The 18,551-nt window shown below is 41.7% G+C and overlaps 2 protein-coding genes across 2 annotated transcripts in view; one reads left to right on the top strand and one right to left on the bottom strand.

The window, feature by feature from the left end:
* The window catches only part of C8H1orf141 (chromosome 8 C1orf141 homolog), a 185,593-nt gene that overhangs the window by 113,807 nt on the left and 53,235 nt on the right, over window positions 1-18,551 (bottom strand). The gene's annotated exons all lie outside the window — the stretch shown is intronic.
* The window catches only part of IL23R (interleukin 23 receptor), a 64,207-nt gene that overhangs the window by 9,266 nt on the left and 36,390 nt on the right, over window positions 1-18,551 (top strand). The window contains exons 4-5 of the mRNA XM_047788723.1: window positions 4,048-4,171; window positions 14,096-14,256. Coding sequence (XP_047644679.1) covers window positions 4,048-4,171; window positions 14,096-14,256 — 285 coding nt within the window. The remainder of the gene's footprint in view (window positions 1-4,047; window positions 4,172-14,095; window positions 14,257-18,551) is intronic.

Here is an 18,551-nt window from a genome sequence, read left to right as displayed (position 1 = left end):
AGCACTCACTTCAGAGAAAATACTGTGGAATAACACAGCCCCAAATATTGATGACGGCTGTCTTTTATGATGGCTAAATCAAGGACACTATCTGAAACCAGAGGGAGAAATAACTTCAATACAAATCACTGTAATTAACGAGGGACACCAACTCAATCAATATCCAAAATGACTTAAATTTATGTTTCTACACCTACCTCCTTTAAGGCGCAAATAAAACTTAAAGATTTATCTTACTTGCAGTCCACTTTCTCCCCATTTCAACTTAATGCTACAACGCACCAAAATATTTTAAAGCACTTTGGTTTGAAAATACATTTTTAATTGTAAAATCAAATTGCATTCACGCAGAAGGTTTTTTAAAAAGTTTGGACCAACGACAACAAAAATACATACCATTTCTATGATCCTGTGATCTCACTACTAACAGACTCTCTCTTTAATAATTTAAAATGTCTTTCAAGCTCCCGTCTTTCTCTGAGTGTCTCTCTCTCTCGTCTTTCTCTCTCCCCTCTCTGGACACCACCCCTAACCATCTGTCTCTCAAATGATAACAGAATACTATTCTGTTTTGTAACCTATTTTTTACCCTTCATCATATGGCCAGTGCTTACTTAATTAAACATATTTCTAGTACCTTCCAAAGGCCAGATACTTAGATTGTCTTCTACAACTTTGTTCTTGGATATATTTTAGGAGGGTATTTTGGGGTATTAAGGTTGTTTCTAAATCTTCCATTATTATGAACGACACTTTAAGAGGCAAATCCTTTTAGCCAAGTATTTTTATATATCTATGAACATTTGAGTAAAGACGCATTCCTAGACGTAAAATTGCTGGGTTGAAGTTTTAAAGACTGTGCTATCTAAAGTGCTTTCCATAAAGATTGTGCCAATTTGCATTCCCACCAGCAATGCGTTAGAGGATTTCCCTGAGTCCATGCCAACACTGCGAATTACCATTTTTCAAAATCCTTGTCAATTTGATAGACCTAAATGTTACCTAGCATTGTTTTGTGACTTGGATAAATTTTTTTTCATATATTTCTTATTTTATAAGTAATATTCTTGGTAGATAATTTATAGGTGAAGTGCAGGAATATATTAATATTTAAAATAAATACTTGAGTGTAACTTCTGGTGCATAAATGTCTGTATTTTATTCCTTTTTTTTTTTCTTGCTTTTTAGGGTCACACCCATGGCATATAGAAGTTCCCAGGCTAGGAGTCAAATCCGATCTACAGCTGCTGGCCTAAGCCACAGCCACAGCCACAGCAACGTGGGCTCCAAGCTACATCTGCCACCTACACCACAGCTCATGGCAACTCAGGATTCTTAACCCACTGAACGAGGCCAGGGATCAAACCAGCGTCTTCATGATCTTAGCCGGGTTCATTAACTGCTGAGCCAGGAAGAGAACTCCTGTATTTTATTATTTTTGCGTCCCCATCCTTCCATTTTTTCCTGTCATTTTCTTTCTTTTTTTTTTTTTTTTTCTTTTTGTCTTTCTAGGGCCACACCTGCAGCATATGGAAGTTCCCAGGCTAGGGGTCAAGTCAGAGCTATAGCCACTGGCTTACGCCACAGCCTCAGAAGGACCAGATCCTTGCCACGTCTGTGACCTACACCACAGCTCAAGGCAATGCCAGATCCTTAACCCAATGAGCGAGGCCAAGGATCGAACCTGCATCCTCATGGATCCTAGTCAAATTCGTTTCTGCTGAGCCATGACGGGAACTCCTTTCTTGTCATTTTCTGAGTAGTCAACTTTCCCAGGAAGTACTGCAAACATAGGCACAAGCTGAGAGAGCCACACATGAAAACTGAATATATAATAAGCACTTGGTATTTCCATACTTCTTTTCTGATCTTGATTCTTGGTATCTTATTATTGGATGATGCATCTGAAAATTCCAGATGCAGTTCTATAGTTGTTGGGTTTCATAGGCTTCAGAGGCTCAAAGTGTTCAATGTCATCAGAACGCTCTCATCTTTGTCATCTCTTGCGTTTTGTTTTCCCCTGTATTGGCTTCAATCTTAAATAGACTGTTTCATTATGACAGCAAATGGCCATCAACAACTCACAGCTCACTTGTTACTCAGACAGCGATTTCGGGGAGAAGAAAGCATCTCCTTTTCAGTGGCTCCAGAAAGAGTCCCTGGAATAATTCTGATTGGTTCCTTCTGAGTCATGTGTTCATTCCCAAGAGAAATACTCCCATTAGTCAGCCTAGGTCAAGGGCACACTTCTGTGTGATTGAGTGCCATTGGCATAAGACTAGAGTGGGGATGAGGTTGGGAGTGAGGAAGAAGTCAGTTCTCAAAGGGATAGATGGTAGCAGATAAAAACTAGCAATGTTCTCCATAATATGGCCACTCAGAAGGAGCTGAGGGTGTGGGAGGAGGGAGAAAGAAAGAGAAACTTGAAACTGAATTCGATGAATGCCAGGAGTTCCCGTGGTGGCTCAATGGTTAATGAACCCAACTAGCTTCCATGAGGACGTGGGTTCAATCCCTGGCCTCACTCAGTGGGTTGAGGATCCGGCATGGCCATGAGCTGTGGTGTAGGTTGCAGATGTGGCTCGGATCTGGCATTGCTGTGGCTGTGGCATAGGCTGGCAGCTACAGCTCCTAATAGGCCCCTAGCAGGGAAACCTCCATGTGCCGTGGGTGCAGGCCTAAAAAAGACAAAAAAAAAAAAGGGAATTCAATAAATGCCAAAAATTTTTAAATCTTTTTTTATTGAAGGAAAATGTACCATTTTAGTGATTCTTAAATGTGCAGTTCTGTGGCATTAAATGCACCCTCACACCATTATGCAACTGTCAGCACCATTCATTTCCAGAACTTTTTTTCATCTTGCAAAACTGAAACTCTGTACCCATTAAATAACCACTCCTCATTTCCCCCATCATCCCAGCCCTTGGCAACCAGCATTCTACTTTCAGTCTCTGTGACCTTACTGTTCTAGGTGCTTTCTATAAGCAGAATCCTATAGTGCTTGCCCTTTTGTGTCTGGCTTATTTTATTTAGCAAAATGTCATCAAGGATTCATCTCCATTACAGCCAGGTATCAGAATTCCCTTTCTTTTTGAGGCTGAATAATACTCTATGGCATGTATGAATTTGTAAAGCAGGTGTTGGAATAGGTGCTGGAGTTGGAGATAGTGGCCAGCCAGAGTAGAAGAAAAACACTGTGGAGAAGCCTTCCACAAAAGCCAAAAGACAGAGAGATTTCAAGGTGAGAGTGACCAAAACAGCAAATGCTGTAGAGGTCAAGCCCCGTCATGACTGCAAAGACATCACAGAATCTGTGGATTAGAAGTCATCAATGATCTTTTGTTTGTTTGTTTTTTGTTTTTTTCTAGGGCTGCTTCCTGCAGCATATGGAGGTTCACCAGGCTAGGGGGTCTAATTGGAGCTGTAGCCACCGGCCTACGCCAGAGCCACAGCAATGTGGGATCCGAGCCGTGTCTGCAACTTACACCACAGCTCACGGCAACGCCAGATCGTTAACCCACTGAGCAAGGGCAGGGACCGAGCCCGCAACCTCATGGTTCCTAGTTGGATTCGTTAACCACTGTGCCACGACGGGAACTCCAAGTCATTAATGATCTTAGCAACAGTGGTTTTGGTGGAATTGCAAGCCTGCATCTTGAGTGTTTGGGGTTTAAATGTAAGTGCAAGATGAAGGAAAAGATGGTACAATGAACTGTTTAAAAAGCTATGAAGAAAAGGAGAAAGATACATTGGCAGCTGAAGCGAGAGAATTTGGGGAGGGATTTTTTTTTTTTTTTTGAATGGGAAGAACTTGATCACCTTCGTGTCCCCAAAGGAAGGGAGAATGTAGTCAAGTATGCAAAGGAAAGTAGCAGTGTTTGATGGCAAAGCGGATTGCAAGGTGGCTGGTAGGGATGGAAGTGGGGAGGTGCTGAGTGCCAGCTGGCTTGGTTTTACAAATGAAATGGAAAGTTTATGGACTAACTTACTTTATTAAAAAAAACCTTTGTTTCTGTGGTGGCCCCTAAGTGATACATTTTGTTGCAGATCCACCAGATGTCCCTGACAAAGTAACCTGTGTCATTTATGAATATTCAGGCAACATGACTTGTACCTGGGATGCCGGGAAGCCCACCTACATAGACACAAAGTATGTGGTGTATGTGAAGAGGTAGGTTCCTTCCTCGATGGTTTAACATGAATAATTCCACTCCAGTCTGGCCAACGTTGTGCATCCAGAGGGATCCAGGAAATAAGCTTCAAACATTAAGTGCATCCTTATGGAGTTCCCATCACAGCTCAGCGGTAATAAACCCACTAGCATCCGTGAGGATGAGGGATCGATCCCTGGCCTCACTCCGTGGGTCAGGATCCAGTGTTGCCATGAGCTGCAGTGTAGGTCACAGACATGCACGACTCAGATCCTGCATTGCTGTGGTGTAGGCCAGCAGCTGCAGCTCTGATTTGACCCCTAGTCTGGGAACTTCCATATGCCGTGGGTGCGGCCCTAAAAAGAAAAAAAAAAAAAAAAACCCAAAATTCCATTCTTGGAGTTCCCATCCTTGCTCAGCAGTCAAAGAACCCGAATGGCAACCATGAGGACATGGGTTCGATCCCTGGCCTTGCTCAGTGGGTTAGGGATCCCATGTTGCTGCGGCTGTGGTGTAAGCTAGTGGCTACAGCTCCGATTTGACCCCTAGCCTAGGAACCTTGATATGCCACGGGTGAGGCATTAGGTTCTATTTTTAAACCCATTTTAAGATAGAAAGATAGACAAAGAAAAAAAAAAATCTGTTCTTATTACCCCCAACTCTCTAACTCTGATCAAGGAAGCTACCAAAACCCTTCAGGTCATTAACATTTTTCACTCTGTGGGGCAATAACACCCTGTGTTCCATAATCTTTCTACCCTTTTTACTCATTGGAGATACCTGGGGCAGGGACGGGGGGGGCCGGGGGAGGTGCGGCAAGGGCCTAATCAGATATAGCACAGCACAATTTTAAGAGGATCTTTGCTCAAATCCCAGCTCTATCCTTCTTCTAGGGTTCAGGCAACTTAACCTTCCCAAACTGCCATTTCTTTATCTTTAAAATGGGTTTAAAATTAGAACCTAATGCACAGTTAATGCTAATGATGTAAGTGGAATTTAGCTTTTACAGTGTGTATCAATGTGCCAGGTCCATAGCTAGCACTAAGTTCATGGAAACTATTAATTGTTAACAATGACTCTCAAATCTTAAATTTGGTGTCTGTGTAGGCTGACCATCATTCCTTTATTTTGATTTGTACAGTGGACCTTTGAAAAATCTAGGGGTTGGGGTGCTGACCCCTACATGTAACTTCTGACTCCCCTAAAACCTAACTACTACTAGCCTGCTGTTGACCAGCAACCTTACCAATCACATAAAGAGTTGACCAAAATATTTTGTATGTTATATGTATTATATGCTATATTCTTACAAGAATAAGCTAGGGAAAAGAATATGTTATTAAGGAAATCATTGGAAGAGAAAATACATTTACAGTACCGTACTGTATTTATTGATACTGTAAGTTTATGTTGTCTGTTTACAAGCTGTTAGTATCTATATCAATATTGTCTTATATGACATAAACACTGTAGTATTACTAACATTAGTCCTCAAAAATAAACAGATAATGTGACAAAAAAGAAATTCATATTTGTTTACAGGTATAACAATTTATGCATTAATAGAAGCAGCAGCAATATGATTGTTTCACAGCAGCCTAGTGTAATCAATATGATAGCTTCATACACTAATGAATGACTCGTTATAAATTTTTTTTTTTTTTGGTCTTTTTGCCTTTTCTTGAGCTGCTCCCGTGGCATATGGAGGTTCCTAGGCCAGGGGTCTAATCGGAGCTGTAGCCACTGGCCTATGCCAGAGCCACAGCAACACGGGATCTGAGCCGTGTCTGCGACCCACACCACAGCTCCACGGCAACGCCGGATCATTAACCCACTGAGCAAGGCCAGGGATCGAACCTGCAATCTCATGGTTCCTAGTCGGATTCGTTAACCACTGCGCCACAACGGGAACTCCTCGTTATAAAATTTTTATGGCATACAGTATTACAGTCATATTTATGACAGAGTATTGGAAACTTTGCTACTTTAAAAAAAAAAAACCACTCATCTGTGATGATAGGCTAATGTGCAGTTTCTCGAATTAGGAAAAACAGGCGTGCTGTATGGTAATGTAACTCTTTAAAAGTTATAAAACAGTAAGAAAACTAACATATTACTAATTTTACATCAAATATCACTCACCTCATGTATACCTATGTAAGGATAGACTAGTATCTACTAGTATCAACATATATTTTATGCATTTATGACATACTGAACTTTTTCTTAATTTTTTTCAGTATTTCTAGGCTATGCAGTTCATCTGTGAGGTTTTTTTTTTTTAAATTATTGCAGATCTCCACAAAATTTCCAATATATTTACTGAAAAAAATCCACCTATCAGTGTCCCTGCACAGTTCAAAACCATGACATTCAAGGGTCAACTGCATTTGAAGCACCCCTTTTTCCTAGTAATTCTCAAAAGTTTCACAGACTTTTAAAAAAAGCATTTAGTATATGCTTACTGTGTGCCAAGGCCTGGGGCAAAAGCTTTATATGTGCCACCTCATTTAATCCCCATACCCTTTGTGTGCTACATATGATTATTTTTCTGATTTTTGTAGACCAGACAACTGAAGCTAAACTAGGTTAGATGATGCATTGGGGGCCATGCAGCAATGAGAGGGAGCAGTAGGAGTGGAACCTGGGGTGGCCTGAATGCCTTCTTTCTAATTTAGTCTTTTCTGCCAAGGTGGAAGGGCACACGTGAGAGCTACTATCCAGGTCTTGTCATTATGGAAGGGAATAACCTTCCAATCTTTCTCTCTCCACCTGTTAAACACTCAGAATAATTTTGATGAGGTGCAACATAAAAAGTAACACCTATCCATTCAAGAAATTCTGGATAAAAACTAGACAGATTTTAGGGACACATTGCTAACTAAGCCTGGAGTTACTGGCCACATGCCATGGGCAAGAGGCTCACGTCTTTCACTCTAAGCAGAGGTACCAAAGTGAGGTATCAAAGGGAGGGTGGAAACCCTGAGATCAGGGATGGGTTGTGATGCCCAGTAATATACAATATGCTAAGCACTGTCCTCTTTCTTCACGTGCATTGTATCTTCCATCCCCAGCTCAATTTTGTGCAGTGATTATTATAATTGTTCCCATTTTACAGAGCTTACGTTACGTCCCCAAAGTCAACTGGCTAAGACATGAGGGAGCCAGGATTCTAACACGTGTCTGAGACTCAATCTGTCCTCCTTGCCTATGGGGTAAAGTAGTCCTCTCGAGATGAAAAGAGGCCACAAGGACAAGGGTCTCATTGCAGAGCAATTTCAGGAATGTGAAAATGAGGGCCGTGTGGGCATAAACACAGTTCAAGCTCACACAAAAGCTAAATAGAGCCAGACTGACAGAAGGCCTAGTGCCTTGCCATCTCCTGCAACTGTCACTATCTCATGGACCCACGGATCTTGGTTGGTTGGTTGGTTGGTTAATTCTTTTTCTTTTCATACAACAGTTTTATTGAGTACAATTCACATACTGTATCATTCACCTTATTTAAAGCATACAATTCAATGATTTTGGTCATTCGAAGAGTTGTGCAATCATCACCACAATATGAGAACATTCTCTTCATGCCAGAAAGAAACCCCGACTCCATGAGCAATTACTTTCCATCTCCCCTCAACTCTCCCAGCCCTAGGCATCCTCTGGATTTGCCTACTCTGGATATTTTGTATAAAAGGAATCATACAATTCATGGTCTTTCGTGACTGGCTTCTTTCATTCGGCATAACTTTTTCAGGGGTTGATCCATAGTGTAGTATGTATCAGTACTTGATTCCTTTCTATGGCTCAACAATGTTCCTTTGTATGGATATATCACGTTGAATTGTCCATTCATTAGCTGCTGGACATCTGGGTGGCTTCCCTTTTCTGGCTCTTATGAGTAACATTCGACTAACATTCCTGTACAAGATGTTATGTAGACATCAGTTCTCATTTCTCTTGAGCATATAATTAGGAATAGAAGTTCTGGGTCATATGGTAACTCAGTTTAAACTTTTGAGGAATCATCATACTATTTTTAATCAAAGTATAACTGACTTACAATATTATATTAGTTTCAATTGTACAACACAGTGCTTCAATATTTTTATAGGTTATACTCCATTTAAAGTTATTGCAAAATAATGGCTATATTTCCCTATGTATAATATATTTTTGACTATTTATCTCATACATAGTAGTTTGTATCTCTTGATCCTATACGCCTATCTTGCCCCTCACGCCTCTCCTCTCCCCTCTAGTAACCACTAGTTTGTTCTCTACAACTGTGAGTTTGGTTTTGTTATGCACATTTGTTCGTTTTTTTTTTTTTTTTTTTTTTTTTGTCTTTTTAAGGCCACACTCGCTGCCTATGGAGGTTCCCAGGCTAGGGGTCTAATCGAAGCTACAGCTGCCGGCTTACGCCAGAGCCACAGTAATGCCAGATCCAAGCCGTGTCTGTGACCTACACCACAGCTCACAGCAATGCCAGATCCTTAACCCACTGAGCAAGGCCAGGGATCAAACCCGCAACCTCAGCATTCCTAGTCAGATTCATTTCTGCCGTGCCATGACGGGAGCTCCTGTTTTATTTTTTAAATTCCACATATAACTAACAGAGTATTTGCCTTTCTCTGACTTATCTCACTAATCATAATACCCTCTGGGTCCACTGTTACAAATGGCATAATTTCATTCTTTTTTATGTCTGAGTAATATTCCATTGTGTGTGTGAGAGAGCTCCTGAAGGCACAACTTGGAAAAGAAAGTTAACATCTGTTCCTCTTACAATTAATTAAAAACATGCCCATGAATTGAGAAAAGTTAGAGAAGTCCATTTTTCTAACTAACGATTAAAAAGACCTTTCCTCCCAGGAAAAGGTGACTTATAATGAATTTTGTGGTTTAGGTGGTATCAGATTTTGAAAGGCTCTTCAAGATCCTGTGTTTTTAGGGTATTTTCCACTCAGGCAGTTAGGTAGAGATCAGCATTTACAAGGTTTCACTGCCAACTCATGTGGTTCTGTTTTCCAGTAAAATCACACAGACAGAGAGGCTTTTTACCTCAGCCCACCCACTTGTTTTCACAGTGGCAAAAGGGTGGTGCTCTCTCCATGGCAGCAGAGGGGCCAATAGGGTCTCTCTCTGGTGTTAGGATGAACTTGTAAAGGAGAGGGGTCATGTCTGTGTTGCTTCAAGAGCCTTCTTTCTCCCCGCTACCTTTGTGATAACCCCACAAGCAGAGCGCATGGCTCCTCACATACCCTCCTCAACCCCTTTGTATTTTGCTAGGTACCAACGGGTGGTGATGGGAAAAAATGAACCTCTGCCAATAAACATCTGCTTACTCTTGTCCCATTACCCTCAATAGCTTCATGTAAACCTGCTCTTTCTTTATCCTAGAAGCTCTCGAAATAGCTTCTTCTCAGTAAGTACTTGTTGAATAAAAACCAGTGCATGATAGTTCCATTCTCTTCCACTTGAGTCAATTTAACAAATATTTACCATTTCATGTCTTCTAGGGACTATGTTAAATGCTAGAAAAAAATTTAAAACAGACATCTCTGTGCATGACAGACTCATAAAGAGTTTAGAATAACACCAGTGGTAGAATTTTCAGGTACTATGAAAGACCTTGTTGTTTAATGAGGTATCATTTTAGACCCCTAAAATCAATTGCCTACTCTGCCAGGTTCATAAGGCCTGCTTGTTTGTGCCACGTCGCTCTCTCCATATGCATATTCAAAATAACCAGAAAGAGTTCTTAGCTATGATTCCAAATTTTTTAAGGCTATGATACTATATTTCAGGAATTCTTTTAGGACTCAATAATCAGTGCCAATGTTAAAATCCATCTCCTCGCTGATTCCGCACCTGGGCTTGGAGAGGTAATTGTGGCTGGGGACAAACACAAACTTACAACTTGGTATTATTTTATATGCATGACCACTCACTTCACCTGAGCCCAGAGAGCCACCTAGTAGTCCTACTACACTGCATGGCCAAGTCACTTCCCCGCCAACCAGGTAATTATTTCATTACCCTTTCTCTCATGTCCGGTCTCCAACTTCTCCCCCTCCTCACTCTCAATTGATGACCTGCTTCCTATTTCACCGAGAAAATAGGAGTAATGAGAAATACCACAACTTCCCTCATCTGCTGACACACCGACATCTGTACCCACATACTTGGTCTTCCGTTCTACTGCTGTGGATGAGCCACCACTGCCCTGAGGCCAGCTCTCCACTGTGTACTATATCTATCTTACCCCTCTGCCTCCTGGAAGACATCCCTCCAACAACGGTCCTCTCTTTCTTCTGTATCATCCATCACCTTTTCTGTCTTTACTGGATCCCCTCCTCAGCTTTCAAAGATGCTGTATATCTGCCCCCTTGAACATACAATCTTCCCTTGGTCCCCTTCTTCCACCACCCTATTTCTCTGCTCTTTCTTATGGCAAACTCCTCCAAAGAATTGCTTGTACTTTCTGCCTCTACTTCTTCTCTTTCCATCCTCTCTTTAATCAAGTTTTTGCCTTCCACTTCCAGGTCTTAACAGGGTCGCTAAAGACAGCTGCCTTGCCAGATCCAAGGTTGATTCTCTGTTCCTATCTTCCTTACCAGGAGGATTTACTACTGGAAGCATTTAACTTAGCTTTTTATTTTCTTCTTTTGGCTCTCAAGATAGCACTCCCTCATGGTTCTTCTCCCATCTCTCTGGATGCTTTTTCTGTCTCTTTTGCCAACTCCCCTTAACTCCAGCCAAGTTATAATGACCCAGGCTCTATCCTAGGACCTCTTATTATCTTCATCAACACTCATTACCTAAAAAATCTCATCCAAACCTATGGTGTAAAACTCCCTACTTTGCATCTCCAGTTCAGATATCTCTCCTGAACTGAAGCCACCATTTATCTTAGCATCTTTATCATCTTACTCAATATTTCCTCTTAGATGGCCAAAAAGTATTTCGAGCTAACATTTTCAAAACCGTTTATACCCAGTGTCCCCTCCCCAGATTTGTATTCCTTATCTCAGTAAGTGGTAACTCCATCCTTTGTAGTATTCAGGTTAAAGGCATTGGAATCCCCCTGGATTTCTCTCTATCACACCCCCCATTCAACTGATCAGCAAAACCTATTAGACACGTCTTTAAAAAGCTGATCTAATCTCACTCCTGGGTCCCAGCCATACCATCTCTCACCTGGGTTAGTAAACTGCTGCTCCAGCCTCCACCTGTGCCCTCTAGTATTCACAAGTTGCCAGAGTAATGCTTTTCAAGATGGACATCAGATTAGGTCGCTCCTCTGCTCGAAATATCCCATTTCATTCAGAGATCCAGACCAGAGTCTTTCAAGGGCCCTCTGTGGTCTTACAATGTCTTCTAAATCTCACCCTCCTCCAGAACTCTCTGATCGCGTCTCATCCCTTTCCATTTCCCTCAGTCCACCAAGCCTCGATGGCCTCCTTACTGCTCTTGAATAGGACAGGCAAGGTCCTGCCTCAGGGCCTTTGCATATCACCTAGAATGCTCTTCCTCCAGAGAACCACAAGACTTGATGCTTTATGGCTCTGGTGTTACCTTCTCAGATTCTCAGACAGGTCTTCACCATTTCTGAAAGAAAGAAAAGAAAGAAAGAAGAAAGAAAGAAAGAAAGAAAGAAAGAAACGAAATACAAAGTAATAAATATTCAATTCCATTCATTAATTACATTCCTCTTAGTCTTCCTTCCGTTCGACTTCCATTACCCGCCAATCTATCACTTACCTCCCCTCCCTTCCTTCCTTCCCCTCCCTTCCTTCCCTCCCCCCTCCTCTCTCCCTCCCTCCCTCCCTCCCCTCCCTCCTCACTCCCTCCCCCTCCCTCCCCCTCCCCTCCCCTACCTCCCTCCCCTCCCCCTCCCTCTCCCCCTCCTCCCCCTCCCGGTCCCCCCCACACCCTACCCGCTTACGCCCCCTTCTCTTTTCTTACAGTTCTTCCGGTCTTCCTCTTTTCCCAGCCTATTAATTATTTACATTGTCCTTTTCCCCAGAATGTTTTTTTCCACAAGGATAGTTACTTACCTGTTTTGTGCACTGTTGTAGCCTCTGTATCTAAAGCAGTGCTTGGAAAGAGTGGGTGTTAAAAAAATATTTGTTGAATGAAATGACTAAATTAAAAAGATACTATTCACCAGTATCACCATAAATCAGAAGTTTACTGAAAATCTGTTAACTGTAACTAGGTCTAGGTGCAAGGGAAACCAGAAAAATAGAAATCATGCTGACTCCCTTCAACAAAGAATCTGTTATGTTTTACTTAGCCCAGGAAAAAAAGAAACAGAAACAAGAAATTTTAAAACTTTAGAAGATACAGTTGTATACAAAAGTGGTCCTATGTAGTAGTAGTGATTATGATTGGATTCTTCGTCTAAAATAATGCTTTGTGGTCTAGGTGCTAACATGAGGGTAGATTTTAAAAGACGGATTAAACTACCTACTAACTATGGTTAAAGTTGGTTTGAGAATACATTTCCATTTTGACTTGTGGTCTCAATATGTGTGATAAAAGAATTAGCCACAAACCAATTAAGAACATGTATGCGGTTTTCTCTAACTGGAAAATATTCAAAGATGCCCTACTTACTACTTACACATAGTTGCCATTCTTTTATCTTCACATTTGAATTCTTAAGTAGCATGAAGTTAGCATAACTTAATACAAAGCCCCCCGCCCCCCACACTGAACCCCTCTACAACACTCCTTCCCAGAGGGAGCTCATTTAATTCAAGTGATATCCAGAGCTGACTTTCCCAATAGGCATTCTAGGCACAGAAGCCAGGGCCTGCCCTACTTTCAGGAGTCTACAAAAATATTTACTTTCATTTAAAAATCACAAGAAAAAAATGAACCATTAAGTCAAAGAAAATGTTTTAATATGTAATGTTTTAATATTAATATATTTAATAGAAAATGTTTTAATATTAATATATTTCCTTTTATATCAAGTTATAAAACATAATCTGTATGAATGTATGTTTGTAAACATATATATACATAAACACATCTACACACGTATAATTTTTTTTGTCTTCTGTCCTTTTTAGGGTCACACCCATGGCAGATGGAGGTTCTCAGGCTAAAGGGTCTAATCAAAACTATAGCCGCCGGCCTGTGCCACAGCCACAGAAATGTCAGATCCGAGCTACATCTGCGACCTACACCACAGCTCATGGCAACACCAGATCCTTAACCCACTGAGCAAGGCCAGGGATCAAACCCACACCCTCATGCATACTAGTCAGGTTCATTAACCATGGAGCCAGAATGGGAACTTTAAATTTTTTTATCTTAATAGGAGAGGGGTGAATCAAGGCAAAAGTTCCTAGTACCCATGGACACCATACCGTGGCCCTGGGTGGTCTCGACTTTGGTTTTAAAGAATTCTAGGAGTTCCCTGGTGGCCTAGTGGTTAAGGCTCCAGTGTTGTCACTGCTGTATGTAAGTTGATCCCTGGCCCAGGGAACTTCTGTATATCAAGGATATGGTTTAAAAAAAAAATTCTAAAAACGAAAACGACTTTTGATTCATTTTTAAGCAAAAGGTTATTCTAAAAGCAGGCTCAGGAGTTCCCATCGTGGCGCAGTGGTTAACGAATCTGACTAGGAACCATAAGGTTGCGGGTTCGGTCCCTGCCCTTGCTCAGTGGGTTAACGATCTGGCGTTGCCGTGAGCTGTGGTGTAGGTTGCAGACGCGGCTCGGATCCCACGTTGCTGTGGCTCTGGTGTAGGCTGGTGGCTGCAGCTCTGATTCAACCCCTAGCCTGGGAACCTCCATGTGCCTCGGGAGCGGCCCAAAAAAAGCAAAAAAAAAGAGAAAGCAGCCGGCTCAAAGGTAGCACCAAAAAAAAAAAATGATAATGTAATTCAAACTGAACCTAACTGAAGATCATAATGTTTTCTTTTTTAAGTTTAGAGACAGAAGAAGAGCAAGAATATCTCACTTCAAGTTATATTAACATCTCCACTGATTCATTGCAAGGCAGCAAGAAGTATTTGGTTTGGGTCCAAGCTACAAATGTGCTGGGCATGGAAAAGTCAAAACAACTGCAAGTTCACCTGGACGATATAGGTAAAGAATAAGAAATCTGGGAGTTCCTATTGTGGTTCAGCAGTAACAAACCCACCTAGTATCCATGAGGACATGGGTTTGATCCCTGGCCTCGCTCAATGGGTTGAGGATCTGGTGTGGCCATAAGCTGCAGTTTAGGTCGCAGACATGGCTCAGATCTGACATTGCTGTGGCTGTGGTGTAGGCCGGCAGCTGTAGCTCCGATTCGACCCCTAGCCTGGGAATTTTCACATACCACACCTGCAGCCCTAAAAAGACAAAAAAAAAAAAAGAATTAAAAACTCCTATAATGGAGTTCCCGTCGTGGCGCAGTGGTTAACGAATCCGACTAGGAACCATGAGGTTTCGGGTTCGGTCCCTGCCCTTGCTCAGTGGGTTAACGATCTGGCGTTGCCGTGAGCTGTGGTGTAGGTTGCAGACGCGGCTCGGATCCCACGTTGCTGTGACTCTGGCGTAGGCCGGTGGCTACAGCTCCGATTCAACCCCTAGCCTGGGAACCTCCATATGCCGCGGGAGCGGCCCAAGAAATAGCAACAACAACAACAACAACAGACAAAAAGACAAAAAAGACAAAAGACAAAAAAAAAATCCTATAATGGCTTTACAAATAAATAACTAATTTGTGCTGACCTAATCAAATGAAGTCGAGATCTGAAAGGAATTCCCTAAAGTTCCTGAAGATCATGATAAAGAAAATAAGAACTATCCAGAGTCTACTGCCTGAGACACGCAAAGATAAATAAGGCTGCTGTTGTGTTGTATGGTCCTCCAGTCTTATTTCCACATGGGGGGTATGTCTTTTCACAAATATTTATTGGGACCTTCTTATGTTCAAGCATTGTCCTAAGGGTTAGGGAGAATAAGACAGACAAGGAATGTACTTGCCATCCTAGATGTCTTTCGATCTCCCAGGTAAGAGGGAAAGAAACAAAGATTATAATACAGGGTGATGAGTCATATATTGTGAGAAGCACAGTGAACTAAAGCATTCTGCTATATACAGTGTTTTGGAATTAATTTTTTTTGTTTAAAGAGTTTTACAAAAAATGGAGTTCCCATCATGGTGCAGTGGTTAACGAATCCGACTAGGAACCATGAGGTTGCGGGTTCGGTCCCTGCCCTTGCTCAGTGGGTTAAGGATCCGGCGTTGCCGTGAGCTGTGGTGTGGTTGCAGACGGCTCGGATCCCGGTTGCTGTGGCTCTGGCGTAGGCCGGTGGCTACAGCTCCGATTAGAGCCCTAGCCTGGGAACCTCCATATGCCGTGGGAGCGGCCCAAGAAATAGCAACAACAACAACAACAATAACAACAAACAAAAAAAAAAAAAAGTTTTACAAAAAATGTAGAAAACTGTGGAGAATTATGTAGATATCTCCATGTTCACCAGTGGGATTTGACAAGAGTTAACCTTCTTTTCCTCAGGTATTCTAGAACTTGCCTATAAACAACTACAGTATAGGTTAAATATCTCTATTAATTTAATCCACAATATTGTTTGTAATTAATTTCTTTAATTAGTCCCTTATGATGGTTTTCATTTTTTCACCGTTATAAACTATACTGCCATGGACAACATGTTGGCTAAACTTTTGCATGATAGTTGTTTTTTTCCTTAAGATAAATTCCTAAAAGTAATTACCTTGAGCCTTTTACAGCTACATCCTAGTCCTAAAGCTAAAGTTCAGCCACGGAGCACCAAGTGTGCATCATCTTCTATTTGGAAATTCTAGTGCCAGTTATTCCTGGTTTTATTATTAAAGATGATTTCAGTAAGCTCACATTGGCTGGCACACTTTCTTCAGTGCTGACTGTTTTTAGATACATTATCTTATTTAACCCTCACAACCTCCCTATTTTGTAGAGGAGATTATAATTTATTTATTTATTTTTTATTGTTATTTCCCCCAATACACTTTTCTTTTTTCCACTGTACAGCATGGGGACCCAGTTACACATACATGTATACATACTTTTCCCCCCCTTGTTGTGTTGTGATGTAAGTATGTAGACATAGTTCTCAGTGCTACACAGCAGGATCTCATTGTTAATCCATTCCAAAAGCAATAGTTTGCATCCATCAACTGCAAGCTGCCAATCCCTTCCACTCCCTCCCCCTCCCCCTGGGCAACCACAAGTCTATTCTCCAAGTCCATGATTTTCTTTTCTGTGGAAAGGTTCATTCGCACTGTATATTAGATACCAGATATGAGTGATATCATATGGTATTTGTCTTTTTCTTTCTTTTTTTTTTTTAATTTTTTGTCTTTTTAGCTATTTCTTGGGCCGCTCCCATGGCATATGGAGGTTCCCAGGCTAGGGGTCAAAGCGGAGCTGTAGCACCCGCCTACCCAGAGCCACAGCAACGTGGGATCCGAGCCGTGTCTGCAACCTACACCACAGCTCAGGCAATGCCGGTCATTAACCCACTGAGCAAGGGCAGGGACTGAACCCGCAACCTCATGGTTCCTAGTCGGATTCGTTAACCACTGCGCCACGACAGGAACTCCCTCTTTCTCTTTCTGACTTACTTCACTCAGTATGAGAATCTCTAGTTCCATCCATGTTGCTGCTAATGGCATTATTTTGTTCTTTTCTATGGCTGAGTAGTATTCCATTGTGTATATATACCACATCTTCCTAATCCAATCATCTCTGATGGACAGATGATTGGATTAGGAAGATGTAGAGAGATTATAATTTATACATGAGGAAACCAAGGCTAGATAGCATTAAGAAAGTTGAGATTGAAAAGCTGGGAACCTTCTAGTTCCAGTATCCTCAACTCCTTTGCTCAGTCTTTATTTAAAAGCACATTTCAGGAATTCCTGTAGTGGCTCAGTGGTTAACGAACCCAACTAGGATCCATGAGGACTTGGGTTCGATACCTGGCCTTGCTCAGTAGGTGTTGCCATGGGTTGTGATGCAGTCAAAGATGCAGCTCGGATCTGGCATTGCCATGTGGCTGTGGTGTAGGCTGGCAGCTGTAGCTCCAATTCGACTCCTAGCCTGGGAACTTCCATATGCTGTGGGTGTGGCCCTAAAAAGACAAAAGACAAAAATAAAAATAAAAAATAAATCAATAAAAGCACATTGCAATGTGTCTGATGACTTCCCTGCTAATTATTGACCTAGAAGATGTGACACCTTCTCTTGGGGTACAACATGGGTGTCCTTTGGGGATTAGTGGGATCTTCTATTGGACCTAATATCTCAACTTCTCAACTAAATTTAACTATCTCAACTAATAGGATTTGTCTAAAAAAAATCTGTCTTTATGCTACGGATACTGGATTTGAAAACAAATACTGCTGACTGTGGTGACAAATACTAACTCCATTATATGAATATTCTTGGGGCCATAGTTAGCTGGACCATGATCTACACATTTTCGTAAGTTTTCATTTTGAGGCAGGATATAGGCAATAACCTGCGCTTTTCTTAAAAACAGCTTCCCCTCAATGGACAATTTATATTTAAAAGCTATCTGGGAGTTCCCATCATGGCTCAGTGGTTAACGAATCCGACTAGGAACCATGAGGTTGCAGGTTCGATCCCTGGCCTTGCTCAGTGGGTTAAGGATCCGGCGTTGCCGTGAGCTGTGGTGTAGGTTGCAGACTCAGCTTGGATCCCGAGTTGCTGTGGCTCTGGTGTAGGCCAGTGGCTACAGCTCCGATTAGACCCCTAGCCTGGGAACCTCCATATGCCGCAGGAGCAGCCGAAGAAATGGCAAAAAAACAAAAATAAATAAATAAATAATAAAATAAAAGCTATCTATCCAGTATCATTTTGGCAGTATCACTTTTAGGAACTAGATTATTATCAGTAGTATTGATGCTGCTATTATCATTGTTATTTTATTGTGATGCTAGTATCATTGCATCCCTTTACTGAATACCTGCAGGGTTTCAGACACTTAACATGCCAATCAAGTTTAATTCTGGAAACAATCATATATAGTATGACTGTGCCCGTCTTAGAGATGACGAGAGAGAGAACATAATTTGCTCAAAGCACATAGCTGATAAGAACAGCCAGATTTTATCCCAGACCTGCTGCCTTGCTGTAGATAACCAGCCCCCCACATCCCATAAAGGGAAAAGTTCGTCTGGCTACCACCTCCAAATCTGCTTTTCCCACTGCATCAGGGGGCCTCTTGTTTGGAGTTACTCTTCCTCTTCCTCCTCCTCCTTTCTCAATAGCCCAAAATGGACTGTTAGAAACTCAGGTTGAAAAGCACAGGTCAACAGTAAAGGAGGGTCCTCCCAGCAAAGTCCCCAGATCATCAATGGACGAGCT

This window comes from Phacochoerus africanus, chromosome 8 (assembly GCF_016906955.1).
Source record: "Phacochoerus africanus isolate WHEZ1 chromosome 8, ROS_Pafr_v1, whole genome shotgun sequence".
In the NCBI taxonomy this organism is placed as follows: domain Eukaryota; kingdom Metazoa; phylum Chordata; class Mammalia; order Artiodactyla; family Suidae; genus Phacochoerus; species Phacochoerus africanus.
This window is presented reverse-complemented; position numbering and strand designations above follow the sequence as displayed.